The sequence below is a fragment of the Bos taurus genome, chromosome 5 (genome assembly GCF_002263795.3).
Source record: "Bos taurus isolate L1 Dominette 01449 registration number 42190680 breed Hereford chromosome 5, ARS-UCD2.0, whole genome shotgun sequence".
Taxonomy (NCBI): domain Eukaryota; kingdom Metazoa; phylum Chordata; class Mammalia; order Artiodactyla; family Bovidae; genus Bos; species Bos taurus.
In genome coordinates this window covers 24,992,852-25,020,250 of record NC_037332.1, presented here as the reverse complement: position 1 = coordinate 25,020,250, position 27,399 = coordinate 24,992,852, and the positions used below count along the sequence as shown (strand labels likewise).

General features: G+C 41.1%; 1 protein-coding gene across 2 annotated transcripts in view; it reads left to right on the top strand.

Moving 5' to 3' along the window:
• The window catches only part of LOC112446660 (uncharacterized), a 136,320-nt gene that overhangs the window by 60,873 nt on the left and 48,048 nt on the right, over nt 1–27,399 (top strand). For both annotated transcript variants that reach the window (XM_059886844.1, XM_059886843.1), the window contains 4 exons: nt 7,799–7,958; nt 10,097–10,319; nt 17,936–18,230; nt 25,151–25,267. In XM_059886844.1, coding sequence (XP_059742827.1) covers nt 7,799–7,958; nt 10,097–10,319; nt 17,936–18,230; nt 25,151–25,267 — 795 coding nt within the window. The remainder of the gene's footprint in view (nt 1–7,798; nt 7,959–10,096; nt 10,320–17,935; nt 18,231–25,150; nt 25,268–27,399) is intronic.

Sequence of the window (27,399 nt, the reverse complement as noted above, 5' to 3'; positions counted from 1 at the left end):
GCATTGGAGAAGGAAATGGCAACCCATTCCAGTATTCTTACCTGGAGAATCCCAGGGACAGAGGAGCCTGTTGGGCTGCCGTCTATGGGGTCGCACAGAGTCGGACATGACTGACACGACTTAGCAGCAGCAGCTCTTGGTTCAGAGAAGGCAATGGCACCCCACTCCAGTACTCTTGCCTGGAAAATCCCATGGACGGAGAAGCCTGGCAGGCTGCAGTCCATGGGGTCGCTAAGAGTCAGACACGACTGAACAACTTCCCTTTCACTTTTCACTTTTCACTTTCATGCATTGGAAAAGGAAATGGCAAACCACTCCAGTGTTCTTGCCTGGAGAATCCCAGGGACAGGGGAGCCTGGTGGGCTGCCGTCTATCGGGTCGCAGAGTCGGACACGAATGAAGCAACTTAGCAGCAGCAGCAGCAGCTTAGTTATGCAGTACCCCCTAGAATATTTCAAAACACATCCCTTGTCCCTACAAACTATCAATAAGTGCCTGTTATGCCATCAGTCAAAGGCCCATGCACATTTCTGAATGTCCAAAAGGAAAATGTATTCACTTGGGTTGAGAACTTTTCTATACCAATTATCTCTGGGGACATATTTGAGTGTATCATGTGGGGAGATCAGTCATAAGATTACTGCACTAATCTAGCCAAGATATTGTAGACTGGACTAAAGTAGTGAGGATGGAAAATAGATGAGAGTACAAGTTAATTGGGAGGCAGAAGTCATAGGACTGTTTTCTGGCTTATGTGTTGAGATGAAGAACAAATCACTAAGGAAGAGTAGGTAGAATAAGGAAAGAAGAGGGCAAGTAAGCCAACACTTAACAGTCTGGTAACCAGGTAGGAGGAGAACTATGTGGACACGATGAGTTCTGTGTCCGTTCCCCTCTCGCTGTATTGTACTACAGGGGTTGGAAAGCTGAAAACTATTTCCAGACACCCTGGCAGATGGATTTCTGGATTAACATCATCAGTTAGATGCATTAATGTGAAATTTGGAAGATGGAAATAAGGGAAAACCTTCTTCTTGCTTAGGCAAGCAAAATCATGAAGAAATTGGGATTTCCCACAATAGTGCTGCATCATCCAGTCATGGATACTGAGATGTAACTGTGGCAGCTTCCAGGTCCCAAGGATACAGTATCAGTTCACTGCTCCTGAGCCCAACAGCCTGGTGGCAGTTCCCTGAATGCACCTTCCTGATGTGGCAGAGGCCACAGCCTCCCTGGCCGGTCAGTTTGGTGTTCTGGGAGCAGCTAGAGATTGCCACTTCTGCTCTTTCAGGGATTTTATAACTATATACAAAATAGCTGGAGAGGATTTTATTTCCTGAAATTGAAAACTACGCACAAAATAAAGAGAAAGAGTTTCCAGATGAGGGAGTGGTAACAGAGTGAGCCTTTCAGGGAGGCCAAGCAAATAAGAAGTAAAAAGTACCCATTGGGTTTGTCTCTATGGGGATCAGTAGTGACTTCAACAAGAGCCATTTCAGGGACAGATTGAAGTAGAATCCTGATTACAATAAGTTGAGGAACAGATATCTGAATACTGTACATAGAGATTCTTGTGTTATTGTTGGCATTTGCTTATGCTTTGGATTAGTTTGGTATGAAAGAAGAGGGGTGTTTTAGACCCCAGCTCTCAAAGTTTTCTAGACTGCTTAACTTCTTACATGTCAAACCACTTAAATGCCTCACTCTGCATTGATGAGCTTTCTGATCCCCAGATTGCCATGACAGTGGTCCTCAAATTCTCCTTCTTCCTCACTGTGGCAGACTTAACAGCATCCCCATAGGTTTGGTTCTGTAGTTATTTTGGGAGGAAACAATCTGGCAAGCTTACATTCAGAAGACACGATTTCTTTTCTGTGAACCCCAAACCCTATTTCCCTCTATTTGCTCTGCTACATTCTTCTGAAGTACCTTTCCTTCCCCATAATTTCCACACCTCTGCATCTGATGCCATGTAAGAAGGCCTTTGCTGGTTTCTGTCTCAGATGAAAGTGAAAAGTGAAGTCACTCGGTCGTGTCCGACTCTTTGTGACCCCATGGACTGTAGCCTATCAGGGTCCTCTGTCCATGGGATTCTCCAGGCAAGAACACTGGAGTGGGTTGCCATTTCCTTCTCCAGGGGATCTTCCCAACCCAGGGATTGAACCTGGGTCTCTCTCATTGCGGGTGGACGCTTTACCATCTGAGCCACCAGTGAAGCCCCAGATGGAAGAAGGCAAATCCATGCACTCTGGTCCAGGCCTCTACAGCTTCTATCACTGAGTGGGATAATCTTCAGTGTTTAAGTTGTCAAGAGATCTTGGCACTGTTAAACTGGTGATCATTTTTTAGTTATTTAATATAAAACAATATTTATAAATGATGCTCCTTTTAGTATTTACAAACTGACTGAAATATACTTACAGTCACAGTTTTCCAATATAAGGAATTTACTTTTTTTCCCCATATGCATGGTCTTTAGTTCCTAAGGGAAGTAATATCACAAAAGAAAACCCTCTTGTGTTCATAGAATGTGGTAAGTGCCTGTTAGCGGGCAAGTAGATGACAAAACAGCATGTACTGTTTGATTCCACTTTTGTTCAAAGAAAAATATATTCTTGGGACTTCCCTGGTGGTCCAAAAGTTAAGACTCCACACTTCTGATGAAGGGGGCGTGGGTTTGATCCCTGATGGGGGAACTAAGATCTCGAATGCCATGCAACCAAAAAAGAAAAGAAAAATATATTCTTATTTGTGTATTTTAAAAGACTGCCTATTTTTTGTGTTGAATATATTACTTTAGAAATACGAAAAAATTTTTTGAAATGTGTAAAGGACTCACAAAGGTAAAAACAATATGGATAATACTAACAGAAACCAAATCAGAAAAAAATTATATTTTTAATGTGATGCAGTTCTGAAGGTGTGAGTGCTGTAATTTATATTCACTTCTTTCAGATTTAGGATGAGGACTCCTTCTCCACAGGGCATGAAAAGGCTTCTTGTGCTATATCCTTAATAAAAATGGACATTTATCTCTTGAATTCACAAATAGCACAAAGTAATTATCAGAGTCCCTTTTTGTAACTTCTGAAAACTCCTACAATCAGCAGTTTTCCCTTCCCCTCAAAAATAAATGTTCAAGGTTGTGCGAGCAAGAATCTTCTCAACTGTGACAACTTACTTTTAAAAATCATTATTAAAGATGGATTCTTTGCTTTTTAGATGTTTCATATTTTCTTTGTACTTTATTTCCAAAGAAGAATGTTAAAGCATGCAATTTCAAAGAAGGTTTTTTGTTGTTTCATTTCTTCCTGATAATTTGTTTTCACAGGAATAGTTGATGAGCTAATTTTAGCATACCAAAACACCAACAATTGTAATAAATCTACTATTGAGCAAGGAAGACCTATCACAGCCAAAAATAAATAAATACATTTTAAAATAATATAAAAAAGATAAAATAAGTAGTATGAATCCAACTGAACCAAAAAAGCCCGGTGAAAAATGAAACAGAAATACAACTTTGTATAACACATAACTTGTAACTGAATGACATAAAAATGTTGGTAAGCTGGAAGTGCCTATTGCTCTTTCTTCCTCTTTTATTTACTTATTTTAATTTTTTTGACTGTGCCAAGTGGCATATGAGATCTTAGTTCCATGACCAGGAATTGAACATGTATCCCCTGTAGTGGAAGTGTGTGTGTGTGTGTGTGTGTGTGTGTGTGTATGTATGCCTAGTCACTCAGTTGTGTCTAACTCTTTGCAACCTCATAGACTGTAGCCCAAAAGACTCCTCTATCCATGGGATTTTCCAGGCAAGAATACTGGAGTAGGTTGCCATTCCCTTCTTCTGGAGATCGTCTTGACCCAGGGTTTGAATCCAGGTCTCTTGCATTGCAGGCAGATTCTTTACTATCTGAGTCACTAGGGAAACCCCTTTTTCTTCCTCCTTTTTGAATCTGATTCCAAACAGGGATAAGAAGCCAAATAGAAGTCAAGGCACTGAGACTTCCCTGGTGGTGCAGTGGATAGGAATCCACCTGCCAATGCAAGAGACACAGGTTCGATCCCTGGTCTTGGAAGATTCCACAGGCCGGGGAGCAACTAAGCCTGTGCTCCACAACTACTGAGCCCACACTGTAGAGCCTGAGCGCCGCAACTACGGAGCCTGCACGCTGCAGTTACTGAAGCTTGTGTGCCTAGAGCCTGTGCTCCACAAGAGAAGCCACCACAGTGAGAAGCCTGCACACAACAGAAAATAGTACCCTCGTGCCACACCTAGAGAAAGCCCGAGGGCAACAAAGACTCAGGGCAACCAATAAATAAATAAATTTTAAAAATAAAAAAAGAAATCAAGGCATCTATTACTGAAAGTCCTCCTAGGTAGAGGTGGATTGGAGAAGATAGCTCGAATCTGAGGCCAAAGTGGAGTTTCCTAAATCCTTCCCCTAATGGAAAAAAACTAGTAACCCTGTCCATCAAAGCGCAAGCTGGGAAATGGGAACAAGGAGTGGAGACACATCTATTGGTGGTTTTGTCACACGGGAATAGCATATGCAGGGCAAACTCATGCTACGTATGAGCAAGTGGTCGGCAAGAGCAAACTATGTTCTGACCCAAATAAGGAAAGGTGGTCCAGTGTGGCAGAGTCTCACCTGCACTTCTTGGCTACTGTGGGAGAAGATATTTAAACGGAAATCTTCTTGTGCCTTCCCTGTTTATTTCAGGGTCTTTCTGTTACTCTGCTTTAACAAAATCTTTTTCATTGTAATCCCAACAATTGTCTGAACAACATATCCTAAAAACTGTTGAAAAGGTGCCGCTTTGGAGAATGTGGTCAGGTTAAGTAACCATCGTCTGCTCTTGCATTAGCTAAATTGTATCCTCCCATGTGAGAGAATGAGGGGATGGAAGAAGGAACAAGACACGCCCACCCTCATGAGATTTCTTGAAGAGAGGATACGAAGGACCCTCCTATGGAAATGTGAGGAGATGAAGTTTTTTTCTTAATAAAAAACTCTGGCCACACTTCCAAGGCAATTAAAGAATGGTCTTTTCCAAAAATGGTGCTGGGAAACTGGATAATCCATATGCAACAGAAGGAAGTTGGATCTGGTCCTTACTTTATATAACTAAATAATAGAGCTAAAAGAAAGAAAAAAACATTGGTGTAAATCTTCATGATATTGGATTAGGCAATAATTTCTTAGATACAACAGCAAAAGCACAAGTGAAAAAAGAAATTAAAAAACAGATCAATTGGACTTGATCAAAATTTAAAATGTTTGTGTTGGAAAAAATATCATCAAGAAAGTAAAAGGCATCTTAAAGAATGGAAGAAAATATTTGTAAATCATATATCTGATAAGGGACTTAGAATATAAAGAACGCTTACAACTAAATAATAAAAAGATGAATAAACCAATTTTTTAATTGGGGGAAAGATCTGAATAGACATTTCTTCAAAGAAGACACATAGGATGTGAGGGCGATCTGGTTGCGACATCTGTCACCCCATTGATCGCCAGGGTTGATTCAGCTGATCTGGCTGGCTAGGCGGGTGTCCCCTTCCTCCCTCACCGCTCCATGTGTGTCCCTACCGAAGCTGCGCGCTCGGTCGGTCGAAGAGGACGACCATCCCCGCTAGAGGAGGACCGGTCTTCGGTCAAGGGTATACGAGTAGCTGCGCTCCCCTGCTAGAACCTCCAAACAAGCTCGCAAAGAAGACACATAAATCTATGTCAATTTCATTCTATTAAAAACTTAAAAGAAATTCTCTTTGGTAGTGATTAACCAACTTAGTAAACATGTAATGGGGAGAGGCTTTAAGAAAGCAAGGAATCAATGTGGAGGTTTTTAATACCCAAGAAATTTTTGTAAATAGAAAAATGCAATCACTTTAGTGTTGAAATTAAAACTAATTTTTTTGGAGTGACCATTAAACACCCAGTTTTTGTTAAGTTTAAAAGTCAATAAAAACCTATTTATTCTATTTTAAACTCTACTAAAATAACAACTGTCTCCTTTTTTCTTGATTAATATTTGATTAACTCAAACTGAACTGATTAAACTTCCTTTAACAATGACTTATATACAACTCAATGAATAACAATCCCTTATATATTTTAAAGTGTGTGTATTTTTATATATTTTGCTCCTAAGTACCTCAAATGCATATTTATACTCAAACAAAATATTCTCTAGTTTTTAACTTTTATAAAGCAAATAAATTAAATTTGGGGAGAATCTCAAATTCTCTTAAATATTCCAATTATAGTTTTGAACTTAGTTAAATTATATTGAACTTTTAAACTTAATAATCACAGGTATAAAATCAGTCAACTCAGTTTAAACTGAAAGCCCAAGAGGAATCTCTCAGATTCTCTAATTTACCAAAATAGCTTTAATATTGCAAGCATAACAAATACACGAGTATCCCAGTGATTCAAAATTGCTTTATACACATTAAAGCTTTGATTTACTTTATTTCCTTATTTAAATTCTAAACTTTTCTGGGGATTATTTATCCAGCATCTCCTTATTTTTGAGGCTGAGGCTCAGGACCTAAGACATGCATTTTTGGGGTAATTTTTATCAAGCTTTCAAATGGGTTCTCTAAGTCCTTTTTAGAGTCATCATGACAAGAGAGTTCAAGTCTGAATCCTTCAGATAAGGTTGTTTTTTTCCCAGGTTCATCTTTATTGCCTGATTTCTGTAGACCAAATTCCTCAAAACCTCACCGTCTACTTCATTATTCTCCTTATGGGTCTTTGAATTCTCTCCCTTCTTCACATTCTTCTTGTGTTCAGAATATCTCTCATATCTTCACCTGTCCCTGTCATAATACACTCAAATTGTGCAAATTACACCTGGATAATGATTTCAGTTATGCATATGTTTTATACATAAATGTTTCTCTAATTCTTTCTCTAATTATGTATACCCTGGTGGCTTAGATGGCAAGGAATCTGCCTGCAATGTAGGAGACCCAAGTTCAAGAAGATCTCCTGGAGAAGGAAATGGCTACTCACTCCAGTATTCTTGCATGGAGTATTCTGTGAAGCCTGGCAGGCTACAGTCCATGGGGTTTCAAAGAGTTGGATACAACTGAGTGACTAATACATAATGGATGTATATAAAACTGAAATGTTAGCAATTTTCCTAGTCACATAAACTCATCCAAACCTAAGTATCTACTCTAATATATCCAAATTCATTGTGAACAGATCATATATACTACTATCTATTTTAAAGTTTAATGCCTTATTATTTACTTTGAAACTTTCTTCTGCTAAATGACTCAGTATTGCAAGTGGTAAATTTTCGTGCTCAAAACACTCTGGACTTTTGATAACATAGTCTTTGTGCTCTACCCTAGTGTCTATCTGTCTAGTTCTTCTGAGCTGACTATGAGCTCCTAGAGAACATGGCTTTTTCTTCCCTCATTTTTTGTTGTGCTAGAATATATATAACATAATATTTACCCTATAACATGATATTTACCCTTTAATAATTTTAAAATGTGTAATTCAAGGGAACAGTGTCAAGGGAACAGTGTCAGTGTCACATATTCACAAGGGAACATGACATATATGTATAGATAAATAGATAGATATCTTTAGTCCTTGTTTCTTTCCTAGTGCCTGGCCTGTAAATGACACTAGGAAAACGTTTGTTGGACAACCTACTGAATGAATGAACGAGTAAATGAATGATCCGATGTTTGATAATTATATAAATTATCAAACTGCCTCTCTCTTTTTAATAAACATATATAACATTTCTTGTTTTGAAGCCTTCAAGTTTAACAGACTCAGTGGATATAGCTACATTTGATCCAGTAATGGACATAAGCCCTATGTCTGACGTGGTGGCCATTATTAAATTGAGAGGACTACAGACAAAGGCCAAGCATATCCTACTTCAATGGCTTGATCACTACAGATTTGCCTTAGGTCAGTTATAGAATCCGTTGTGTTGTTCCACATAATCCATTTCCATCATTCAGACTTCTAGCAGACTAACATTTAAATGCCTCTTCCTTCCAAGGTTTCCCAAGGGGTGAGTTTGTAAACTGGAAGTGCTATACACTATAGATCCTTAACACAGATCCAGGTGATCTGCCATTGTAAGAAAATCAAAGGAGCCAACCTTAATTTTTATTTCCTTCCTTTTTGGAAAAGATAATCTTTTTGGCCAACTTATGTGTTTTCATAAAGGAAGGTGCTTTCATATTCATTTTTTGAATCAGAAAGTACTTTTGCTCCTCAACCATCACCACTCAATCTCTCCACCCAAACCTCTGTTCTTGCTAATGTCTTTTGTTAACTTGCTATGTTGAAAGGGGCTCATGTCCTCACATTGGCATGTGCTGCTGTAATGGCAACTCACAGCTTGTATTTGGAGACAGTTTCTGATTACCTGTCACTGTTTCAATTCTTGACTGGTGACATAACGCAGTGGATTCTCATTATACATGGTAGTTAGATTCTGTAGCATCTCTACCAATACTGAATTAGTGATATCAAACTGCCACTCCTGGGGAAACAGAGAGCAAGCTTCTTGAAAGCTTCTGGTCACAATATTTTCAACTGATCAATATATAATCTACATTATATGTGTTTCTGTATAAAGACACCTTATTAAATACATACTGTTGATATATTAAGTGAACCTATGGTCAACAGCTCTATGAACCATGCCTGAACAGTAACACAAGCATTTTATCATGAAGGCACATAGCAACCTTCTTGCACTTTGGAATAGTAAACAGCACTTCAGTACTAAGCTTGCAGGTGATTTTAAACGGCAAAATCACCAACAAAAGGCATAAAAATGTGCAAAACGTGGCACAAAATAGACCATGTAAAGGACACTGGTTTACAGTATGAGCAGGGAAACAAGAAGCAAAGCATCACCTTGTTTAATCTCAGCTGGGAACATGCATGAAGCCATCAAAAAGTTTTACCACTCTCCATGTCACTCTGACCACAGAAGTGCAACAGATACTGATTTGGAGTTATAAATATGTTTTAGCAAGTAGGCAAATTCACAAATATAGAATTTGTGAGTGATGAGCATCAACAGTATGCTAAATCTAAAAGGCAAGCTTCTCCATTTGAGGAGGTGATTTGCTACCTACTGTGGTATATAGTGGGCTTCCCCCGTGGCACTAGTGGTAAAGAACCTGCTTGCCAATAGGAGACATAAGAGATGTGAGTTCGATCCCTGGGCTGGGAAGATCCCCTGGAGGAGGGCATGGCAACCCACTCCAGTATTCTTGCCTAGAGAATCCCAAGGACAGAGGGGCCTGGCGGGCTACAGTCCATGGGGTCTCAAAGAGTCGGACACAACTGAAGCACCTTAGCATGCACACATGCATAGTATATAGCAGAGTTCCCCAAAGGATGTGCCACAGATGTTTAACACAGAAATTGAAAAATGGAACCCCTCAGCCCTCGGGCAGCCAGCTGGGCTGGGGTGATTGAGCCCCTCAGATTGTTGACTCCACCTGCAAGGAGCCTAGTAATTTTACCACTGTGTGCCATACAAATACATCATACTTTCTTTTTATATCATATTTCTATGATAATGATCTATTATATATAGGGGTTTATAGTCTACAATTTTTGATTTGATGAGAAAAATTTGTGAAGCACTATGTCTAATCCTATGGTACAACTTTCAGAATTAAATAGCTATGCTCAAAGCCTGGTTCTGCCTCTTTCTAGCTGAGTGGACTTGGACTTACCTGTGATATCATAAAAAAAGAGTACCTCGTGAAGGTACTTCATTCAATGGGATTATGTATTTACAGTACTTAGCACATTAGCTGGTACAAGGTAAGTACAGACAATCTCTCCTATGGATCAGATCTGTTGATAACCTAAAATTTTCTTTGTTTATTACATAGATGCTATATATTCTCTGAACAGACCACGTAGTGCATTTAAAATAAAAGAACCAACAGAAAGACAATTCTGTAAATGGGTGAAGGAGTGTCCAGATTATTTCAGCCAACTTAGTCCATATAGCTCCACCTATAGTGACCTAGGTTCACTAAGCAGTAAAGTATATTCTGTTTATGTTTTAGGAATAGAAACCCGACATATTTGCAAAATGCCCAAGTTTCCACAAAAAGTGGTCAGAAGAAGAATCTCAACAGCAAAATTTCCTTTGAAACAAAGTACAAAGGAAAGCAATGAGAATAAGGAATATCTTCGATACCAAAACACCTTCCTAAAACTAAAGGGTATGTTTAAGCCTTTGCCTCTCCGTCAAATTCAGAAGACCCCAGCCAGCAGTCCACCTGTCAGGTAACCAGCTTCATTTGTCTTAATAATTCATGATTCAGCTTACATTTGAAAGCGCTTTAGATGAATATCTCATTCAGTCCACCTACAAATGCTGAGCAAAGCCTGCTGTTCAGTCGCTTCATGTAAGAGTTCTCTAAGCAGACTGAGTTAAGGTGTTGCCACTTATGTGCTGTCAGTGAAAAATCTTTCTTAAAACTTGGACAGGACTTTCCTGGTGGTCCAGTGGTTAAGGTTGTCCGCTTGCAATGCAGGGGGCATGAATTTGACCCCTGGTGGGAGGACTAAGATCCCACATGACCCATGGTATGGCCAAAAGATTTTAAAAAACTGAGACAAACTTACATGCCTTGATTCAATCATTTGAGTTTTCTCCAATCTGCTTCCCAAGAGGCTGCCCATTTAGCAGAAGGAATTTGAATTAGGAATCAAGACTCTGTTTTTACCTCTTCAGTGAACACTGATTGTATGTCAGAAATTTCTGACTCTGCAGTTCTAATGGTGTAGATGAACCTAGAGCCTATACAGAGTGAAGTAAGTCAGAAAGAGAAAGATAAATATTGTATACTAATGCATATATATATGGAGTCTACAAAGATGATCAGAGAAGGCAATGGCACCCCACTCCAGTACTCTTGCCTGGAAAATCCCATGGACGGAGGAGCCTGGTAGGCTGCAGTCCATGGGGTCACTAAGAGTCAGACACGACAGAGCGACTTCACTTTCTCTTTTCACTTTCATGCATTGGAGAAGGAAATGGCAACCCACTCCAGTGTTCTTGCCTGGAGAATCCCAGGGATGGGGGAGCCTGGTGGGCTGCCGTCTACGGGGTCACACAGAGTCGGACACGACTGAAGCGACTTAGTAGTAGTAGTAGTAGTAGTAGTAGAAGTAGAAAGATGATACCAAAGAATTTATTTGCAGGGCAGCAATGGAGAAACAGACATAGAGATTAGCCTTATGGACATGAGAAGCGGGGAGGAGAGGGTGAGATGTAGGGAGAGGAACGTGGAAACTTACATTCAGTTCAGTTCAGTTCAGTTGCTCAGTCATGTCCAATTCTTTGCAACCCCATGAATCTCAGCACGCCACGCCTCCGTGTCCATCACCACCTCCCAGAGTTCACTCAGACTCATGTCAATCTAGTCAGTGATGCCATCCATCAATCTCATCCTCTGTCGTCCCCTTCTCCTCCTGCCCCCAATCCCTCGCAGCATCAGAGTCTTTTCCAATGAGTCAACTCTTTGCATGAGGTGGCCAAAGTACTGGAGTTTCAGCTTTAGCATCATTCCTTCCAAAGAAATCCCAGGGCTGATCTCCTTCAGAATGGACTGGTTGGATCTCCTTGCAGTCCAAGGGACTCTCAAGAGTCTTCTCCAACACCACAGTTCAAAAGCATCAATTCTTCGGCACTCAGCTTTCTTCACAGTCCAACTCTCACATTCATACACGACCACTGGAAAAACCATAGCCTTGACTAGACGGACCTTTGTTGGCAAAGTAATGTCTCTGCTTTTGAATATGCTATCTAGGTTGGTCATAAGTTTTCTTCCAAGGAGTAAGCGTCTTTTAATTTCATGGCTGTAGTCATCATCTGCAGTGATTTTGGAGCCCCCAAAAATAAAGTCTGACACTGTTTCCACTGTTTCCCCATCTATTTCCCATGCAGTGATGGGACTGGATGCCATGATCTTCGTTTTCTGAATGTTGAGCTTTAAGCCAACTTTTTCACTCTCCTCTTTCACTTTCATCAAGAGGCTTTTGAGTTCCTCTTCACTTTCTGCCATAAGAGTGGTGTCATCTGCATATCTGAGGTTATTGATATTTCTCCCGGCAATCTTGATTCCAGCTTGTGCTTCTTCCAGCCCAGCATTTCTCATGATGTTCTCTGCATATAAGTTAAATAAGCAGGGTGACAATATACATCCTTGACGTACTCCTTTTCCTATTTGGACTTACATTACCATATGTAAAATGGATAGCCAACGGGAATTTGCTGTATGGCTCAGGAAACTTAAACAGGGGCTCTGTATCAACCTAGAGGGGTGGGATGGGGAGGGAGATGGGAAGGAGGTTCAAAAGGGAGGGAACATATGTATATTTTTGGTTGATTCATGTTGAGGTTTGAGAGAAAACAACAAAATTCTATAAAGCAATTATCCTTCCATTAAAAAATTAATTAAAAAAAATTCTGACTCTGGAAATGGTAAATGAGGGCCAGGAGTTATTGCTTCCATTGCCTTCTCATGTAATCCTCTCAAAAGAAATATATTCTTGTTTTCTTAGTCAGCATAAAAAGCCACGGTCTCTATGCATTTGTGTCTCTGGGAGTAGCTACAAACAGCAGTGCTTCCTACCTCAGGCAGAGAAAGCCCTAGTGTCATCTTCCTCCAGGTCTAGAAGGCATGGGGAAGGGGAGCAGTGGTTGGAAGAGTGGTTGATCTCTACACTGGAACCCACCCTGAGGTGGCAGCATTCAGAAGCCATAGGAGATGCCTTGCTTCCTCCCACCACATGTACAGCAAACCAGATGGGCCGACATCTGCCAAGACTTCCAGGACCTGAGAATCCCTAGAGCTCCCAATCTTAATATTGTTTCAGTAATATTTGGTGAAGATAATGAAAAGTGGTAAATGCCACAAGGGCAATGTTTCTGGTATCTGAAGCATTGTCAGCAGATAATGCTGCTAAACAAGCAGTGCTCCCAGACCCTTAGCCATGGAATGATTTCTTCAACCAATAACTGTTATCTGCCATCCACAGAGATATAGTCACAGCCAGAAATACAGACTTGGTCCCTGCCCTCCAAGGGCTTCAAGTCTGCAAAGAGAGATTAAGAATGTATACTATTAATCAATAGAAAATAAAGAAGAAAGTGTTATTGGATTTGTACAGAAGTGAAATGCTGAAGAAGTTTTGAGGAGGGAGAAAAACTTTTTAAAGGATTTGCGGCATCATCGACTCAATGAACTTGAGTTTGAGCAAACTCTGGGAGACAGTGAAAGACAGGGAAGCCTGGCGTGCTGCAGTCCACGGGGTCGCAAAGAGCTGGACATGACTGAGTGACTGAACAACAGCAACAAGGGAGCCTTTGAGTAGAATCTTGAGTGATGAGGAGAATTTGGATATGCAGGCGGTGGGGATGGGTAATCCATGTAGAGAGATGAGTGGTAAGAACGCTGATAATATTGGTCATGTCAGGGACAGTTAACATTTACTGAGCACTTAATATACATTAAGTACCATGCTGGTGGCTCAGACGGTAAAGCGTCTGCCTGCAATGCGGGAGACCCGGGTTCGATTCCTGGGTTGGGAAGACCCCCTGGAGAAGGAAATGGCAATCCACTCCAGCACTCTTGCCTGGAAAATCCCATGGACGGAGGAGCCTGATAGGCTGCAGTCCATGGGGTCGCAAAGAGTTGGACACGACTGAGCGACTTCACTTTCACTTTCACCATGCTAAACACTGTTCTCCCAAGATGTCATTTACCATCCATGACACACCTAAGGGGTAACCATAATCCTACCATGCCCTTCCCGCCCCAAAGACAGAGCAAGCAAGCAGTAGAGCAGAGGCATGACGGAGGGTCAGTATAGGCTAAGCACAAGCAGCTAAACAGTCTGGTTTTACTGATGCTCAGAATGTAGAAAATGGGATAGGCAGGGTTGGGGCCAGATCATGGAAGGTCTTGACCCTAGGTGAGGCCTGGGAGCAAATAACAAAAGTAACCAAATCCTTTAAAATCTAATGAGAAAGCAAGTAGGCACATGTATTTTAGAGCTAAAATGGCTTTCAAATGATTTCCGTGGTGTTCCAGTGGCTAAGACTCTGTGCTTCCAGTGCAGGGGGTCAGGGTTCAATTCCTGGTCAGGGAACTAGATCCCACATGCCACAACTAAAGATCCAACTAAGACCTGACACAGCTAAATAAAAATAAATTTAAAAAATAAATAAATTAAATGGCTTTGAAGTTTGTTGAAAGAAGTTAAAACCCAATCATTTCATGTGAAATGTAGCATTATTTTTACAGTTCAGCTATACAAGTTGCAGACATTTGAAGCGATGAATATCAATCCAATAAGGGAGTCCTTTATTTCTGCAAACCCTAACTGAAACTTTTAAAACCCACAGTTGGACTCTGAATCTTGAATTTAGAAAGCATAAAGGCTTCACCTAACATAGTATTTATCTAATCCAGTATTCACCTAGCTCATGAATTAGAAATAAGCTCCATGCGTGAGAAAGCCCATCTTGTATGCAATCGCTGTTTTGTATGGGTTCCATGTTCTAGTTCCGTTGCCAGCCAAATCCTGTGCACAGAGGACAGGCTGACACCTGGCATAATTCCTGATAACACACTAGCAGAGCATACAAGCTGTGAGATCTTCAGCAGTCAAGTACCTCTCAAAGATTCTGTTTCTTTAATGGGGATAATAATAAATATTTCACAAGACTGTAAAAGAATTAAATGAGATGATACACAGCAAGTTTTTAGTGCTGTGTCTACCACCCACTCCCCAATATAAGACTGTTAATGTAGTATTCAGCCTCTTGTTCTGTTGCTAAGTCATGTCTGACTCTTTGCGACCCCATCGGCTGCAGCACACCAGGCTTCCCTGTCCTTCACTATCTCCTGGGGTTTGCTCAGATTCATGTCCACTGAGTCAGTGATGCTATCCAACCATCTCATCCTTTGTCATCCCCTTCTCCTCCTGCCCTCAGTCTTTCCCAGCCTCAATGTCTTTTCCAGTGAGTCGGTTGTTGCATCAGATGGCCAAAGTATGGGAGCTTCAGCTTTAGTATCAGTCCTTCCAGTGAATATTCAGGGTTGATTTCTTTTAAGATTGTTCAGCCTTTTAGTGAGAGATATATACTGTTTTGTTGTGTGCTTAAAAAATTCATATTCATTCTCTGTATTTGTCATGATGCACATTGGAAGTTAATATTTTAATGCAACCCTCTATATACGAGTTTATTGTATACACCAGAGAAGAGCAGCAAACAGAAAATGCATCTACATTAATTTTTTAAATTTATGTATTTAAAAAGAAGTTCAGTAACTTTTCACATTTAGAGGTTAATGCACAGGAAAATACTAGTAATAAAGTATTTCTTGGGTGTTTCGAAATGCTGAAAAAAATGAACAGATGTGCAAACACATTAAGATTTAGTTTTAGATTAATTAAGCCCATGAAGTCCCCATATAATACACCTTCCAGTTCCAATTTCTCCTTTTAGGCACAAGCAAGTTGCTACTTTCTTCATAATGGTTCACAGTCACCATTGATGAAGTTGAACTACAGGGGCAAGTTTAAACAGCGCTTTGTTTTCAGAACTATCCATCCTATTAGGAAGTACTCAACATGCTTCAAAGAATAAGAGAAGAATTTTTAAAGCCCAGATTCTACTCATAAAATCAGAATGAAGACAACCAGTAACATCTGTGCAACGTGGTGCAGCATTTTTTACAGAAGACTGTTAAAGGCTGTAGCAGTCTATAAAGTAAAACAGGCATTCGGTTACAGAACTTTGAGCACTGTCTACGTAAGTGCTATTTGACAAAAGAAATGAAATCAGCCACAGTATGAGGAGCACATAAGCACAGAGTTTTACCCACTAGAGTGATCTGCATGAATGACAGTTCACAGGCAATCAAGTATTAATATGTCCTTTCCCTAATTTTTTTAATATGATGAATTGATTTTTTAAATGATTTATTTATTTAATTCTGGGGGGGCTGCCCTGGATCTTTGTTGCTGGGCACAGACTTTCCCTAGTTGAGGTGAGCGGGGGCTGCTCTTCCGTGTGGTGCACAGGCTCCTCATTGCAGGCTTCGCTTGGGGAGCACAAGCTCTAGGCGCTGGGGCTTCGGTACTTGCAGCACGTGGGGTCAGCAGATGTGGTGCACTGGCTTAATTGCTCCAAAACATGTGGAATCTTCCTGGACTAGGGATTGAACCCGTGTCCCCTGCATCAGCAGGCGGATTCTTATCCACTGTACTATGAGGGAAGTCCTTTCCTAACTTTTCATGCTTTGTTTCTAATTGTTTCAGCAAGTGCACATTTTAAATCATTACATTTGTGGTGGACATTGGTGAACATTTTTCCAACTGAATAACCAAGAATCATTTCCATCTTCACCCTTCCTAATAGGACCCCAAGTTTATTTAATATTCACCATTCTTTCCACAGCCCAGGTGCCTTAGAGGCAGTGATGCCATTCAACCATCTCATCCTCTGTTATCCCCTTCTCCTGCCCTCAGTCTTTCCCAGTATCAGGGTCTTTTCCAGTGAGTTGGCTCTTCTCATCAGGTAGCCAAAGGACTGAAGCTTCAGCTTTAGCATCAGTCCTTCTGATGTATATTCAGGGTTGATTTTCATTAGGATTGACTGGTTTGATTTCCTTGCAGTCCAAGGGACTCTCAAGAGTTTTCTCCAGCACCACAATTTGAAAGCATCAATTCTTTGGCACTCAGCTTTCTTTATGGTTCAGTTCTCATATCCATAAATGACTACTGGAAAAACCATAGCTTTGACTAGATGGACCTTTGTTGGCAAAGTGATGCTCTGCTTTTTAATATGCTGTCTAGTGCTGTAGTTCAAAGGGGCCATAAAGACTAGGACACGACTTAGCCACTGAACAACAACAGCAAAGGTTTGTCATACCCTTTCTTCCAAGGAGCAAGAGTCTTTTAATTTCGTGGCTGCAGTCACTGTCCACAGTGATTTTGGAGACCAGGAAAATAAAATCTGTCACTGTTTCCATTTTTCCCCCATCTATTTGCCATGAAGCGATGGGATCAGATGCCATGATCTTCATTTTTTGAATATTGAGTTTTAAGCCAGTTTGTTTCACTCTCCTATTTCACCCTCATCAAGAGGCTTCTCTTCACTTTCTGCCATTAGACTGGTATCATCTGCATGTGAAAGTGTTAGTCCCTCAGCTGTGTCTGACTCTTTGTGACCCCATGGACTGTAGCCCTCCAGGTTCCTCTGTCCATGGAATTCTCCAGGCAACAATACTGGAGTGGGTTACTATTCTCTTCTCCAGGGGATCTTCCCGACCTAGGGATTAAACCTGGATCTCCTGCACTGCAGGCAGATTCTTTACCATCTGAGCCTCTCTGCATATCCTCTGTAGTAATATACATAAATCAACACAGAACCATGCCACAGGCACTTCATCTTCAGGAGTCAGTGAGATAGAAGGACCATAATAGAAAAGAATACACACTGGTTCTAGTTCCAACCCTTTCCTTTACTACTTGTGTGGTTTTGGTCAAATTATTGAATTTTCTAAGTCTCAGTTTCCCCATTTCTAAGAGGAAATAAAGTAAATATCTTACAGACCAGCAGTCTTCTTACATTGTTAAACTTCTCTGAATATGTCGCTTGGTTTCTGAACCCTAGGTGCCTATATAGCTGAAAAAAAAAATTTACACTGAACTCTTTTAGTGTATCAACACATATTTTAGCATGATGGCAAACAGAATTATGTCCAGAATTAAATTTCAATCCTTTACTAAAGTAGCCACTTTGATTCTTTGGTGTTTTGAAAAGATGTATTTTTTCTCTCCTTTCAGTTCTTTAAACATGATTTCAACCATTACATTTCTAGGCTTCCTCTCCCCATTGAGAACAAGGATGCATGGTTTGCCTCCCAGCTGGTTTGTCCTGTGGTCCTAAGATGGGCACTGTGTGGGAATGGAAGGAACAAATGCTACTGTAGCACTTGCCGAATCCCTGAAGTGACAGACCTGGAATATGATCACCTAATATTTGACCAGCTGTCCTCTGTGGATCAGATCATTATAGTCTATGTGTTCTCAGCTAAGAAGAAGGACAGGACTATGAGAGAAATGGCCAAACTGTACACGAAACTGAACAGACATAGAAGCATGCCCTGCGTTCAGGTGAGTATCGTGTGTATAAAGGCAGCCTGTATAATAATGTTTACTTGGAAGTTATATCTTCATATATTTCCTCAGCCACACAAAGGATCATTCAGTTCAGTTCAATTGCTCAGTCGTGTCCGACTCTTTGCCACCCCATGGGCTGCAGCACGCCAGGCCTCCCTGTCCATCACCAACTCCCGGAGTTTACCCAAACTCCTGTCCATTGAGTCGGTGATGCCATCCAACCATCTCATCCTCTGTCATCCCCTTCTCCTCCCACCTTCAATCTTTCCCAGAATCAGGGTCTTTTCCAATGGGTCAGTTCTTCATATCATGTGGCCAAAGGATTGGAGTTTCAGCTTCAACATCAGTCCTTCCAATGAACACCCAAGACTGATCTCCTTTAGGATGGACTGGTTGGATCTCCTTGCAGTCCAAGGGACTCTCAAGAGTCTTCTCCAATACCACAGTTCAAAAGCATCAATTCTTAGGTGCTCAGCTTTCTTTATCATCCAACTCTCAAATCCACACATGACCACTGGAAAAACAATAGCCTTGACTAGATGGACCTTTGTTGACAAAGTAACATCTCTGCTTTTTAATATGCTGTCTAGGTTGGTCATAGTTTTTCTTCCAAAGAGCAAGCGTCTTAATTTCATGGCTGCAGTCACCAACTGCAGTGATTTTGGAGCCCAAAGAAATAAAGTCAGCCACTGTTTCCACTGTTTCCCCATCTATTTGCCATGAAGTGATGGGACTGGATGCTGTGATCTTTGTTTTCTGAATGTTGAGCTTTAAGCTAACTTTTTCACTCTCCTCTTTCACTTTCTTCAAGAGGCTCTTTAGTTCTTCACTTTCTGCCATAAGGGTGGTATCATCTGCATATCTGAGGTTATTGATATTCCTCCCAGCAATCTTGATTCCAGTTTGTGCTTCATCCAGCCCAGTGTTTCTCATGATGTACTCTGCATATAAGTTAAATAAGCAAGGTGACAATATACAGCCTTGACATACTCTTTTTTCCTATTTGAGGATTATGGAAGGAGTTTTTCCTCCATTTTTCTAAGTTGAGGTATGGCCTTCCTATAACAAAGATCACAAATCTTAATGATATGTAGATGAATGAACTTTCACCTGTATATACACCTATAAAATCACCACTCAGATCAAGATATAGAGTATTTACAGACCTGAAAAAGCTCCCTCTTGCCCCTTCTCAGTCAATATTCTACCACCTAATCATCTCAGGTAACCACTATTCTGACTTCTATCACAATAAATTAGTTTTTTCTGTTTTAAATCTTCATATACATAGAATTATCCCTGGAGGAAGTCATGGCAACCCACTCCAGTATTCTTGCCTGGAGAATACCATGGGCAGAGGGTTAATTTATTTAGGATAAAAGAGCTGGACACAACTGAAGTGACTTAGCATGCATGCCTGCAGATGTGGAATCATACAGTGTGAACATTTAAAAATACACAGTATACTTTTGTGTTTCCTCTGTCAGAGAATAAGAATGGTAAATACCAGTCATGCCAATATGCTCCTATTCTGCATACACGGCAGACATTGCTGCTGCTGCTGCTGCTGCTATGTCGCTTCAGTCGTGTCCAACTCTGTGCGACCCCATAGATGGCAGCCTACTGATCCATTATTTTCAACTGAGCCCGGACTGGGCCCTAACTCTTATTTGTGGTTGTATTTCAAATAGCCACTAAAAGTTGATCTGAGAAGGCACTAATGAAACATCTTCTACATGATAGCCTTTACACTCAACCCGTTTAATAAATCTCTGAATCTTTTTTTTCCCCCAGTGTTTAACAATTTTATTTTTTATATTTCTATGTGGTCATTTTTTAAATTTACATTTTAATTGGAGGAAAATTGCTTTACAATGCTGTGTTGGTTTCTGCTGTACAACAACGTGAATCAGTCATAATCACACATATATATATATATATATCTCCCCTCCATCTTGAGCCTCCGTCCCCTCCAGGTCATCACAGAACACTAGGCTTGGCTCCCTGTGTTATGTAGCAACTTCCCACTAGCTAGCTCTTTTACACATAATAGTCTATATATGTCAGTGCTACTTTCTCAGTTCATCCCACCCTCTCCTTCCCTGACTGTGTCCATGAGTCTGTTCTCAAAATCCGCATCTCCATTCTTTCCCTGCAAACAGGTTCATCAGTACCATTTTTCTAGATTCCACATATATGCTTTAATATACGATATTTGTTTTTCTTATTCTGACAGTAAGTCTCTAAGTCTTACTCATTCTATTATTGTGACTTTTTTTTTCCTATTTGTTTCGTCATCTCAATCCCAAAGCTTCTGTTTATTTCAGACTTTGATTTTCTCCAGTGGACTCCCTGAAAGTTTCCTGCTTCTGGTCTTGGTTGTTCTGGTATTTCCTGCACATCGAAAGGTGTTCTTTTTAATATCTGAACATGCATCATCTTCTGCTTAAAACCCTCTAAGGATTTCTTATAGAGTCCAGTACAGGTTTCTTTGTGTGACATTGAGGGTCTCTCCCACAGGGGCTTTTCCAGCCCTGCCTGGTCAGTTCATGATCCCAGCCCCACTTATAGCCCTGGGGGATACTTTACAGAACTGTTGACAGCCCAGGTCTTGTTCTTCATCAGGCTGAAGCATGTGAAAGCTGAGGGCTTGGGCCACGTGGCTCTTGTCAAACTGCTTTCAATGAGATGCCTTTTAGGATGTTGCCCTGAATATGCTCTGAGCTTCTTCTGAGGGATGTTATATTATTTGCCACAAGTTTGATGTCCTGGAATTGCAGTGAAGTGTGAAAATTGTCTTTGAATGAGAAGCTAGAAAAGTTTTATTTCCTGTGAGGATCTGGTTGGTTTCTTCTTCCCTGGTAATGAGATTTTTGGTGCCTAGCTGAGTTTCTGTTTTCACTTTGCTTGAAAGTACACAGCAAAGTTTTAGACTGAATCATAACAATACATTAAGAAGTTATGGACCACTTATCTAAAATCCATTTCTTCTTTTTGGATCTAGAGCTTCTGTTTATATTAAAATCTTCTCATTGTAATTTTTATAATTTATGATTTTCTTTTAGGCTATATTTACCTCCTATAAACCATCTCAGGTTTTTGCTAAAAAGGCAGAGTGTAAACAATAAATTTAAAATGTAAATTTGGCTGCTAAGTTGCTTCAGTTGTGTCCGACTGTGCAACCCCATAGACGGCAGTCCATCAGGCTCCCCCGTCCCTGGGATTCTCCAGGCAAGAACACTGGAGTGGGTTGCCATTTCCTTCTCCAATGCATGAAAGTGAAAAGTGAAAGTGAAGTCGCTCAGTCGTGTCTGACTCTTAGCGACCCCATGAACTGCAGCCCACAAGGCTCCTCCGTCCATGGGATTTTCCAGGCAAGAGTACTGGAGTGGGGGGCCATTGCCTTCTCCATAAATTTGGCTAAGGAAGTATTATTTTGTCCAGCAGAGTTGAGAGTAACCTTGCAGGGAGGTGACATGAAAGTTTGTAAGTTTGGATGGTAAAGAAAGAGAATCTGGGCATTACTGGCTGTGTACCTTATGCTTCCAAAAAGTAGATTCTGTTTTAGCTCATAAAAATGAAAAGAATGATCCCATACCAGTGACAGGACTTCCCTGGTGGCTCAGATGGTAAAGCGTCTGTCTACAATCCGGGAGACCTGGGTTTGATCCCTGGGTTGGGAAGATCCCCTGGAGAAGGAAATGGCAATCCACTCCAGTACTATTGCCTGGAAAATCCCAAGGACAGAGGAGCATGGTAGGCTACAGTCCATGGGGTCGCAAAGAGTCAGACACGACTGAGCGACTTCACTTTCACTTTCACTATACTAGTGACACTGAAGGGAATACACATAAGAATAGAGATGGTTATAAAACACAGGAAATTCACCTGAGAATCCCAGTCTCCTCAAACAGAGTTGTCTGGCCTTCATTCTCTACAGTTCCGCCTAACCAGGGACCTGGTGGTGTGTAGGGGCCTGGTAGAGGCCCCTGCATAGTGCTGAAATTGCTGAAGCTGTGCATGGAAGCTGAACAGCAGTGGGAATTCACTGGATACTCTGGTGGAAGCATCCAGGTATACAGACAAAGCTCTCAGAAGGGGGCCTGAGCCCCAGAGGCTGCTGGAGTCCTCTGCTTGCATGCTGGAAGCTTCTGGATGGCAGGATCATGTCTTTTTCACATTAGAGTCCCAATGGCTATCACAGGACCTAAGGATTGATTAACACTTAAAACATATTTATCAAATGAATAAATGGACTGATGAATGAGTAAACGACTCTTCAGCCCGAGGGCCAGATATGGCAGTATATGTGCGTGTGTGTGCTTAGTTGTGCTCTACTCTTCGCAAGCTCATGGATTGTAGCCCGCAAAGCTTCTCTGTCCATGGAATTTTCTAAGCAAGAACACTGGATTGGGTTGCAATTTCCTGCTCTAGGGGATCTTCCCAACCCAGGGATCAAAATTGCATCTCTTGTGTCTTGCATTGGCAGGTGGATTCTTTACCACTGCACCATTTGTGAAGCCTGTGAGGGCATATTGTCACTGCAAATGCTTTTTTGGCCCTATGGAAGGGGCTTCTTGAACTATTTACTTGTGAACTGAGCTAGGTCTCCCCTGAAGAGACAGACAAGCCAAGCTGATGAGAGAGCAAGACTACAGTCAGGAGTTCAACTCCTCACTGAAATGACAACAAGGTGCATCAAATCCAAGGGTTCTGATATCCTCGGGGTAGCCAGCACCTGACCGTCCCACACCGTATGTCTGGCAACTAATAGACAGTAAATATTTGCTGAAATGATCAGAAATGGCAAAGTCAAGATAAGCTCAAGAGAGAAAATATTTATTGAGTGCTTACTGTGTTGCAACCACTGTTTTCCTGATTTATCAGTAAATTCTCTAAAGAACCCTAAATAGCTGGCTCTCTGCATAGGCATCTACTGAGCACAGGTTAGTAACTAAGACAAAGGACATTTATCTATTTGTCTGCTTTTTACTGAGAAGGTGGTGGGGCTGAGGTTCAGACCTACAAGCACTGTGGCATGCTGCATAGCAGCATGGAGCAGGAAAATCAGCAGCTAAAGGAAGCAAGAGTGGGACTGAATGAGTGAATGGATTGGGAGGAACGGCTCATATTTAGCACTTCAGGAATATATGCTTGGGCTTGTGGGGGCAGGAGATGTGGAAGGGGCTTTGTATGTATCCCCAGCAGGAATTAGGGAGGCCAATGCAGTTGATAAAAGGAGCCATCCCTGGCTGAACCCTTTTAGCAATGAAGAAATAAGTCCAAAATACTAGTAATATCTACTTGGGGCTGTCCATAGCATGTTGGAATAACGCATGTTGGAAGGCGAGAGGATAGGAAATTGGAGTCAGACACGATTGAGCAACTTCACTTTCACTGTTACTATGAATACATTTTACCAGGTGAGAAATAATCTGCCAGGACAGTGTGGTTGAAAAAGGATGCTGAGTATGAGTGTGAGTTAGAAGCAAAACTCTCTAAGATTTAATTTGTTGAGTGAGGGAAGAACTTAAGATGTCACTCAGCTTTTCATGTGGACAGTTAGAATAATGGCAGTGCCCCTTGTTGAGAGAGGGAATTCAGGAGGAGAAGAAGAAATGTCTGTTATCTGTCACAGCATAACAAAACACCTAGAAACTTTGAAATCTTAAAAACAACAGTCACGTGTGTGCTCATGACTGGCTTGGCTATGCTTCAGGTAGCACTGACTGAGGCAGGATGAAGAAGGCCAGAGAATTCAAGAACAGGCTCATTCACGAGGCTGGCAGGTAGTGCTGCTGCCATTTGGGAGCTCACAGTTATGGTCGCTGGCCAGGGGTCTCTGTCCTCCTCATGAGGGCCTTTCCACATAGCTTCTCAGATTTCCTTACAACATGGGGTCTATGTTTTGAAAAGGAATATCCCAAGAGGTGAAAATGCAAGCTGGAGATCTCTTAAGTTACACAGTATGCAATTGGCTAAAGGATGCCACTGAGCCAGCCCAGATGACTGGAAATAGATTCCCATTACTTGAGGAGTGGCGTGGCAAAGGACTGATAGCCATCTTTAATCTGCCATAACATTATTTGAAGAAAAAGATGAAAAATTCAGATTGAGAATGCTGAGTTGAGGTCCCCAAATGACATCAAAATGGAGACATCAAGAAATAGGCAATTCAACCTACAGGTCTGGCTCTGAGCAGAGCACTAACTTTGGAAGATGTTTGATGTAGACATGAAGAGTGCTTAAAATTATGAGTTACCCAAGGAGTGTGTGAAGACACTGAATGGTCGGAGGCAAGAATGCAGATTTTAGTACAGTAGAAATTTAGAGGCTAAGTGGAGAAAAGTTGTACATGATAAAGACTAGGATGGAAAACAGAGAAATAGGAAGAAAACAGAAGAGAATGCGGCCACAGAAATCCAGGAGACAGAGAAAGAGGTACAATTCAAAAATGTTAAATGCCATGAAGCAGTGAAATAATAAAAGAAACACGAAATTGTCCCCTGGGCTTGGCAATACAGAGAGGTCTTTGGTGAGCTTATGTGTGCGTGCGTGCATGGGTGCTCAGTCACTCAATCATGTCCAACTCTTTCTGACTCCATAGACTATAGGCTGTCAGGCTCCTCTGTCCCTGGGATTTCCCAGGCAAGAATACTGGAGTGGGTTGCCATTTCCTATTCCAGGGAATCTTCCCAACCCAGAGATTGAACCCATGTCTCCTGCTTTGACAGGCGATTTCTTTACCACTGTGCCACCTGGGAAGCCTGGTGAACCTATGAAGGCATTTCTAATAGAGAGGTGGGGACAGAGTCTAGAATTTTTGATTCAAAGATACAAATACTGATGAATGGAGCAAAAGATTTGTTACTTGGGCTTCAGTATCTTTACAATTTCCCTTTTTCTTTTCTCAGTGTCATTCAGATGCCTTTCGATTGATGAAATACAACGTCATCACTGCATCCAAATTTACTAGTAGCAAAAGTCCACTTCTGGTTCAAAGGCACAATGTCATCCCAGGAATTTTTTTGGTATGTGCTTTGAGATATATAACTCTTTGACTGTTGTGTATATTGCTTGCCAGACTTAGAGATAATTCACAGAGTGCACAGAGGCTATAAGAATGCAGAAATGGATCAGCTTGTATCACAACATTTTGTGGTACTTCCTTGACTGCAGATCTTAGCCTTATAATTACTCCTAGTGAAGTTAAAAGTTGGATATCATTTAACATTGAGGTGACCAAAGGGGGTAATGATAATCAATTCATAAAATTGTAAAAATTTATTAAAATAATGTGCATAAATTGCTTGTTTCAATTCCTGGCACATCATGGGCAGATAGTAAGTGTTAATTCCCTTCCAGCAATTTTTCAGTTCAACAAATGTTTATTGAAAGCTCTGTGCCAAGCACAGTACTGGGAACTGAGGATACACAAATTAAAAAAACCCACATTCCCTCCTGTCATGGAGCTTCTAGTACAGTGGGGAGAGCTGTAGCCTGAAAAGGGTGATATATGAGCTGGGCTCTAAAGATGGGATTCTGATACAGGTAAGAAAGAGGAGGAGAAAGAAATTCCAGAGAGGAGGAATATTATTAGAAAGGTGAAGGTTTGGGGTGCAAAACACCTAGAGATATGGTTTTTAGTCCTGTGTCTTGCATTATAACCGTGTTATTCTCACCTGGTAGAGGAGAGGACTGGCTCTCAATCCCAATCAGTGCTTTAGTGCATGAAAAAATAATGATTTCTAGGCCTTATGCTGGAATAATTAAATCAGAATTTCTGTGGGTGAGACTCAGCATCAGTATTCTCTTCACATCAACTTTATTATGATATATTTTACATACAATATAATGCACTCACTGTAAGGTGTACAGTCCCAGTGACTTGACAAATGTGGATATTCATGAAAGCACCTCTATAATCGAGAACGAAAGCACTGCTGTCACCCCAGAAGGTTTTCTCCGGCCCTCTAGCTGGAAGTCCTCCCACCTCCAGGCCATCACTGGCACTGCTGGGATTTACTGGCACTGTAGATTGGGTTTGCCTTTTCTAAAATTTCAACTTAGAGCATTCACCCAATAAGCACCCTCTTGGCTGGCTGTTTGGGATATCAGTGCTTTTTAAAGCCTTCCTTAGATGAGTTTCATGAGAAGCAACAATCTGGATGATCTCACAGGACCCTATAGCTAAAAAGGGTACCATGATTTCATCGGCTGTCTAGAGGTACTTTATAGAAGCTGAATTTTAGGAGTAACAAATATGATTGCTGTTGTAATAATTAGGATGATTATAACACTAATATTTATAGACAAACAACCTGTCACCTTAATATGAAAGTAAGCTAGTTGGTTGGAAGTGTTCAAATGACAGTTTAGTCAAGAGAAAGAGACTCAGACTCAGAGATGGGGCAGAGACTGCATCTGTACTTGTGTTTTGAGATATACACTAAATAGAGAAATTTATTTTCTCTAAATAAATTAGAGAAAATTTAGCTAGTGAATTTTCTAGCTAATAGGAGCTCATCCACTAATCTCACTACAGTAAGTTGAGTAACTTCCTCAAATTTCAACCAACATACACATAAAAAAATCTGTTTTCAGTTTTCAAAATACACATCCTTGTCACTGTGAACAATAAACAATGAGCTTATTCTGCGGTAGGGAAGTCATCCCACAGACCTGGCAGGTGATCAAATATCACCCAACTCCTGCAAGCCTATTTGATCCTATGAGTCTTGGCAGACTGCATGTTTGGTTTATAGTCTCTGCTTCCTGTAAATTTACTGGTGGCTTTAAAAGAAAAAAGAAAAGTACCAACACAGTGAAAATATATGTCCTCTTCCCCACTCCAGTACTCTTGCCTGGAAAGTCCCATAGACGGAGGAGCCTGGAAGGCTGCAGTCCATGGGGTCGCTGAGAGTCAGACACGACTGAGCGACTTCACTTTCACTTTTCGCTTCCATGCATTGGAGAAGGAAATGGCAACCCACTCCAGTGGGATTCTTGAGAATCCCAGAGACGGGGGAACCTGGTGGGCTGCCATCTATGGGGTGGCACAGAGTTGGACACGACTGAAGTGACTTAGCAGCAAGCTGCATTCATCTGTGAAATCCAAATCAAAGACTTATCAGCTGAGGTCCTTCCGGTTCCCTGTAAGAAA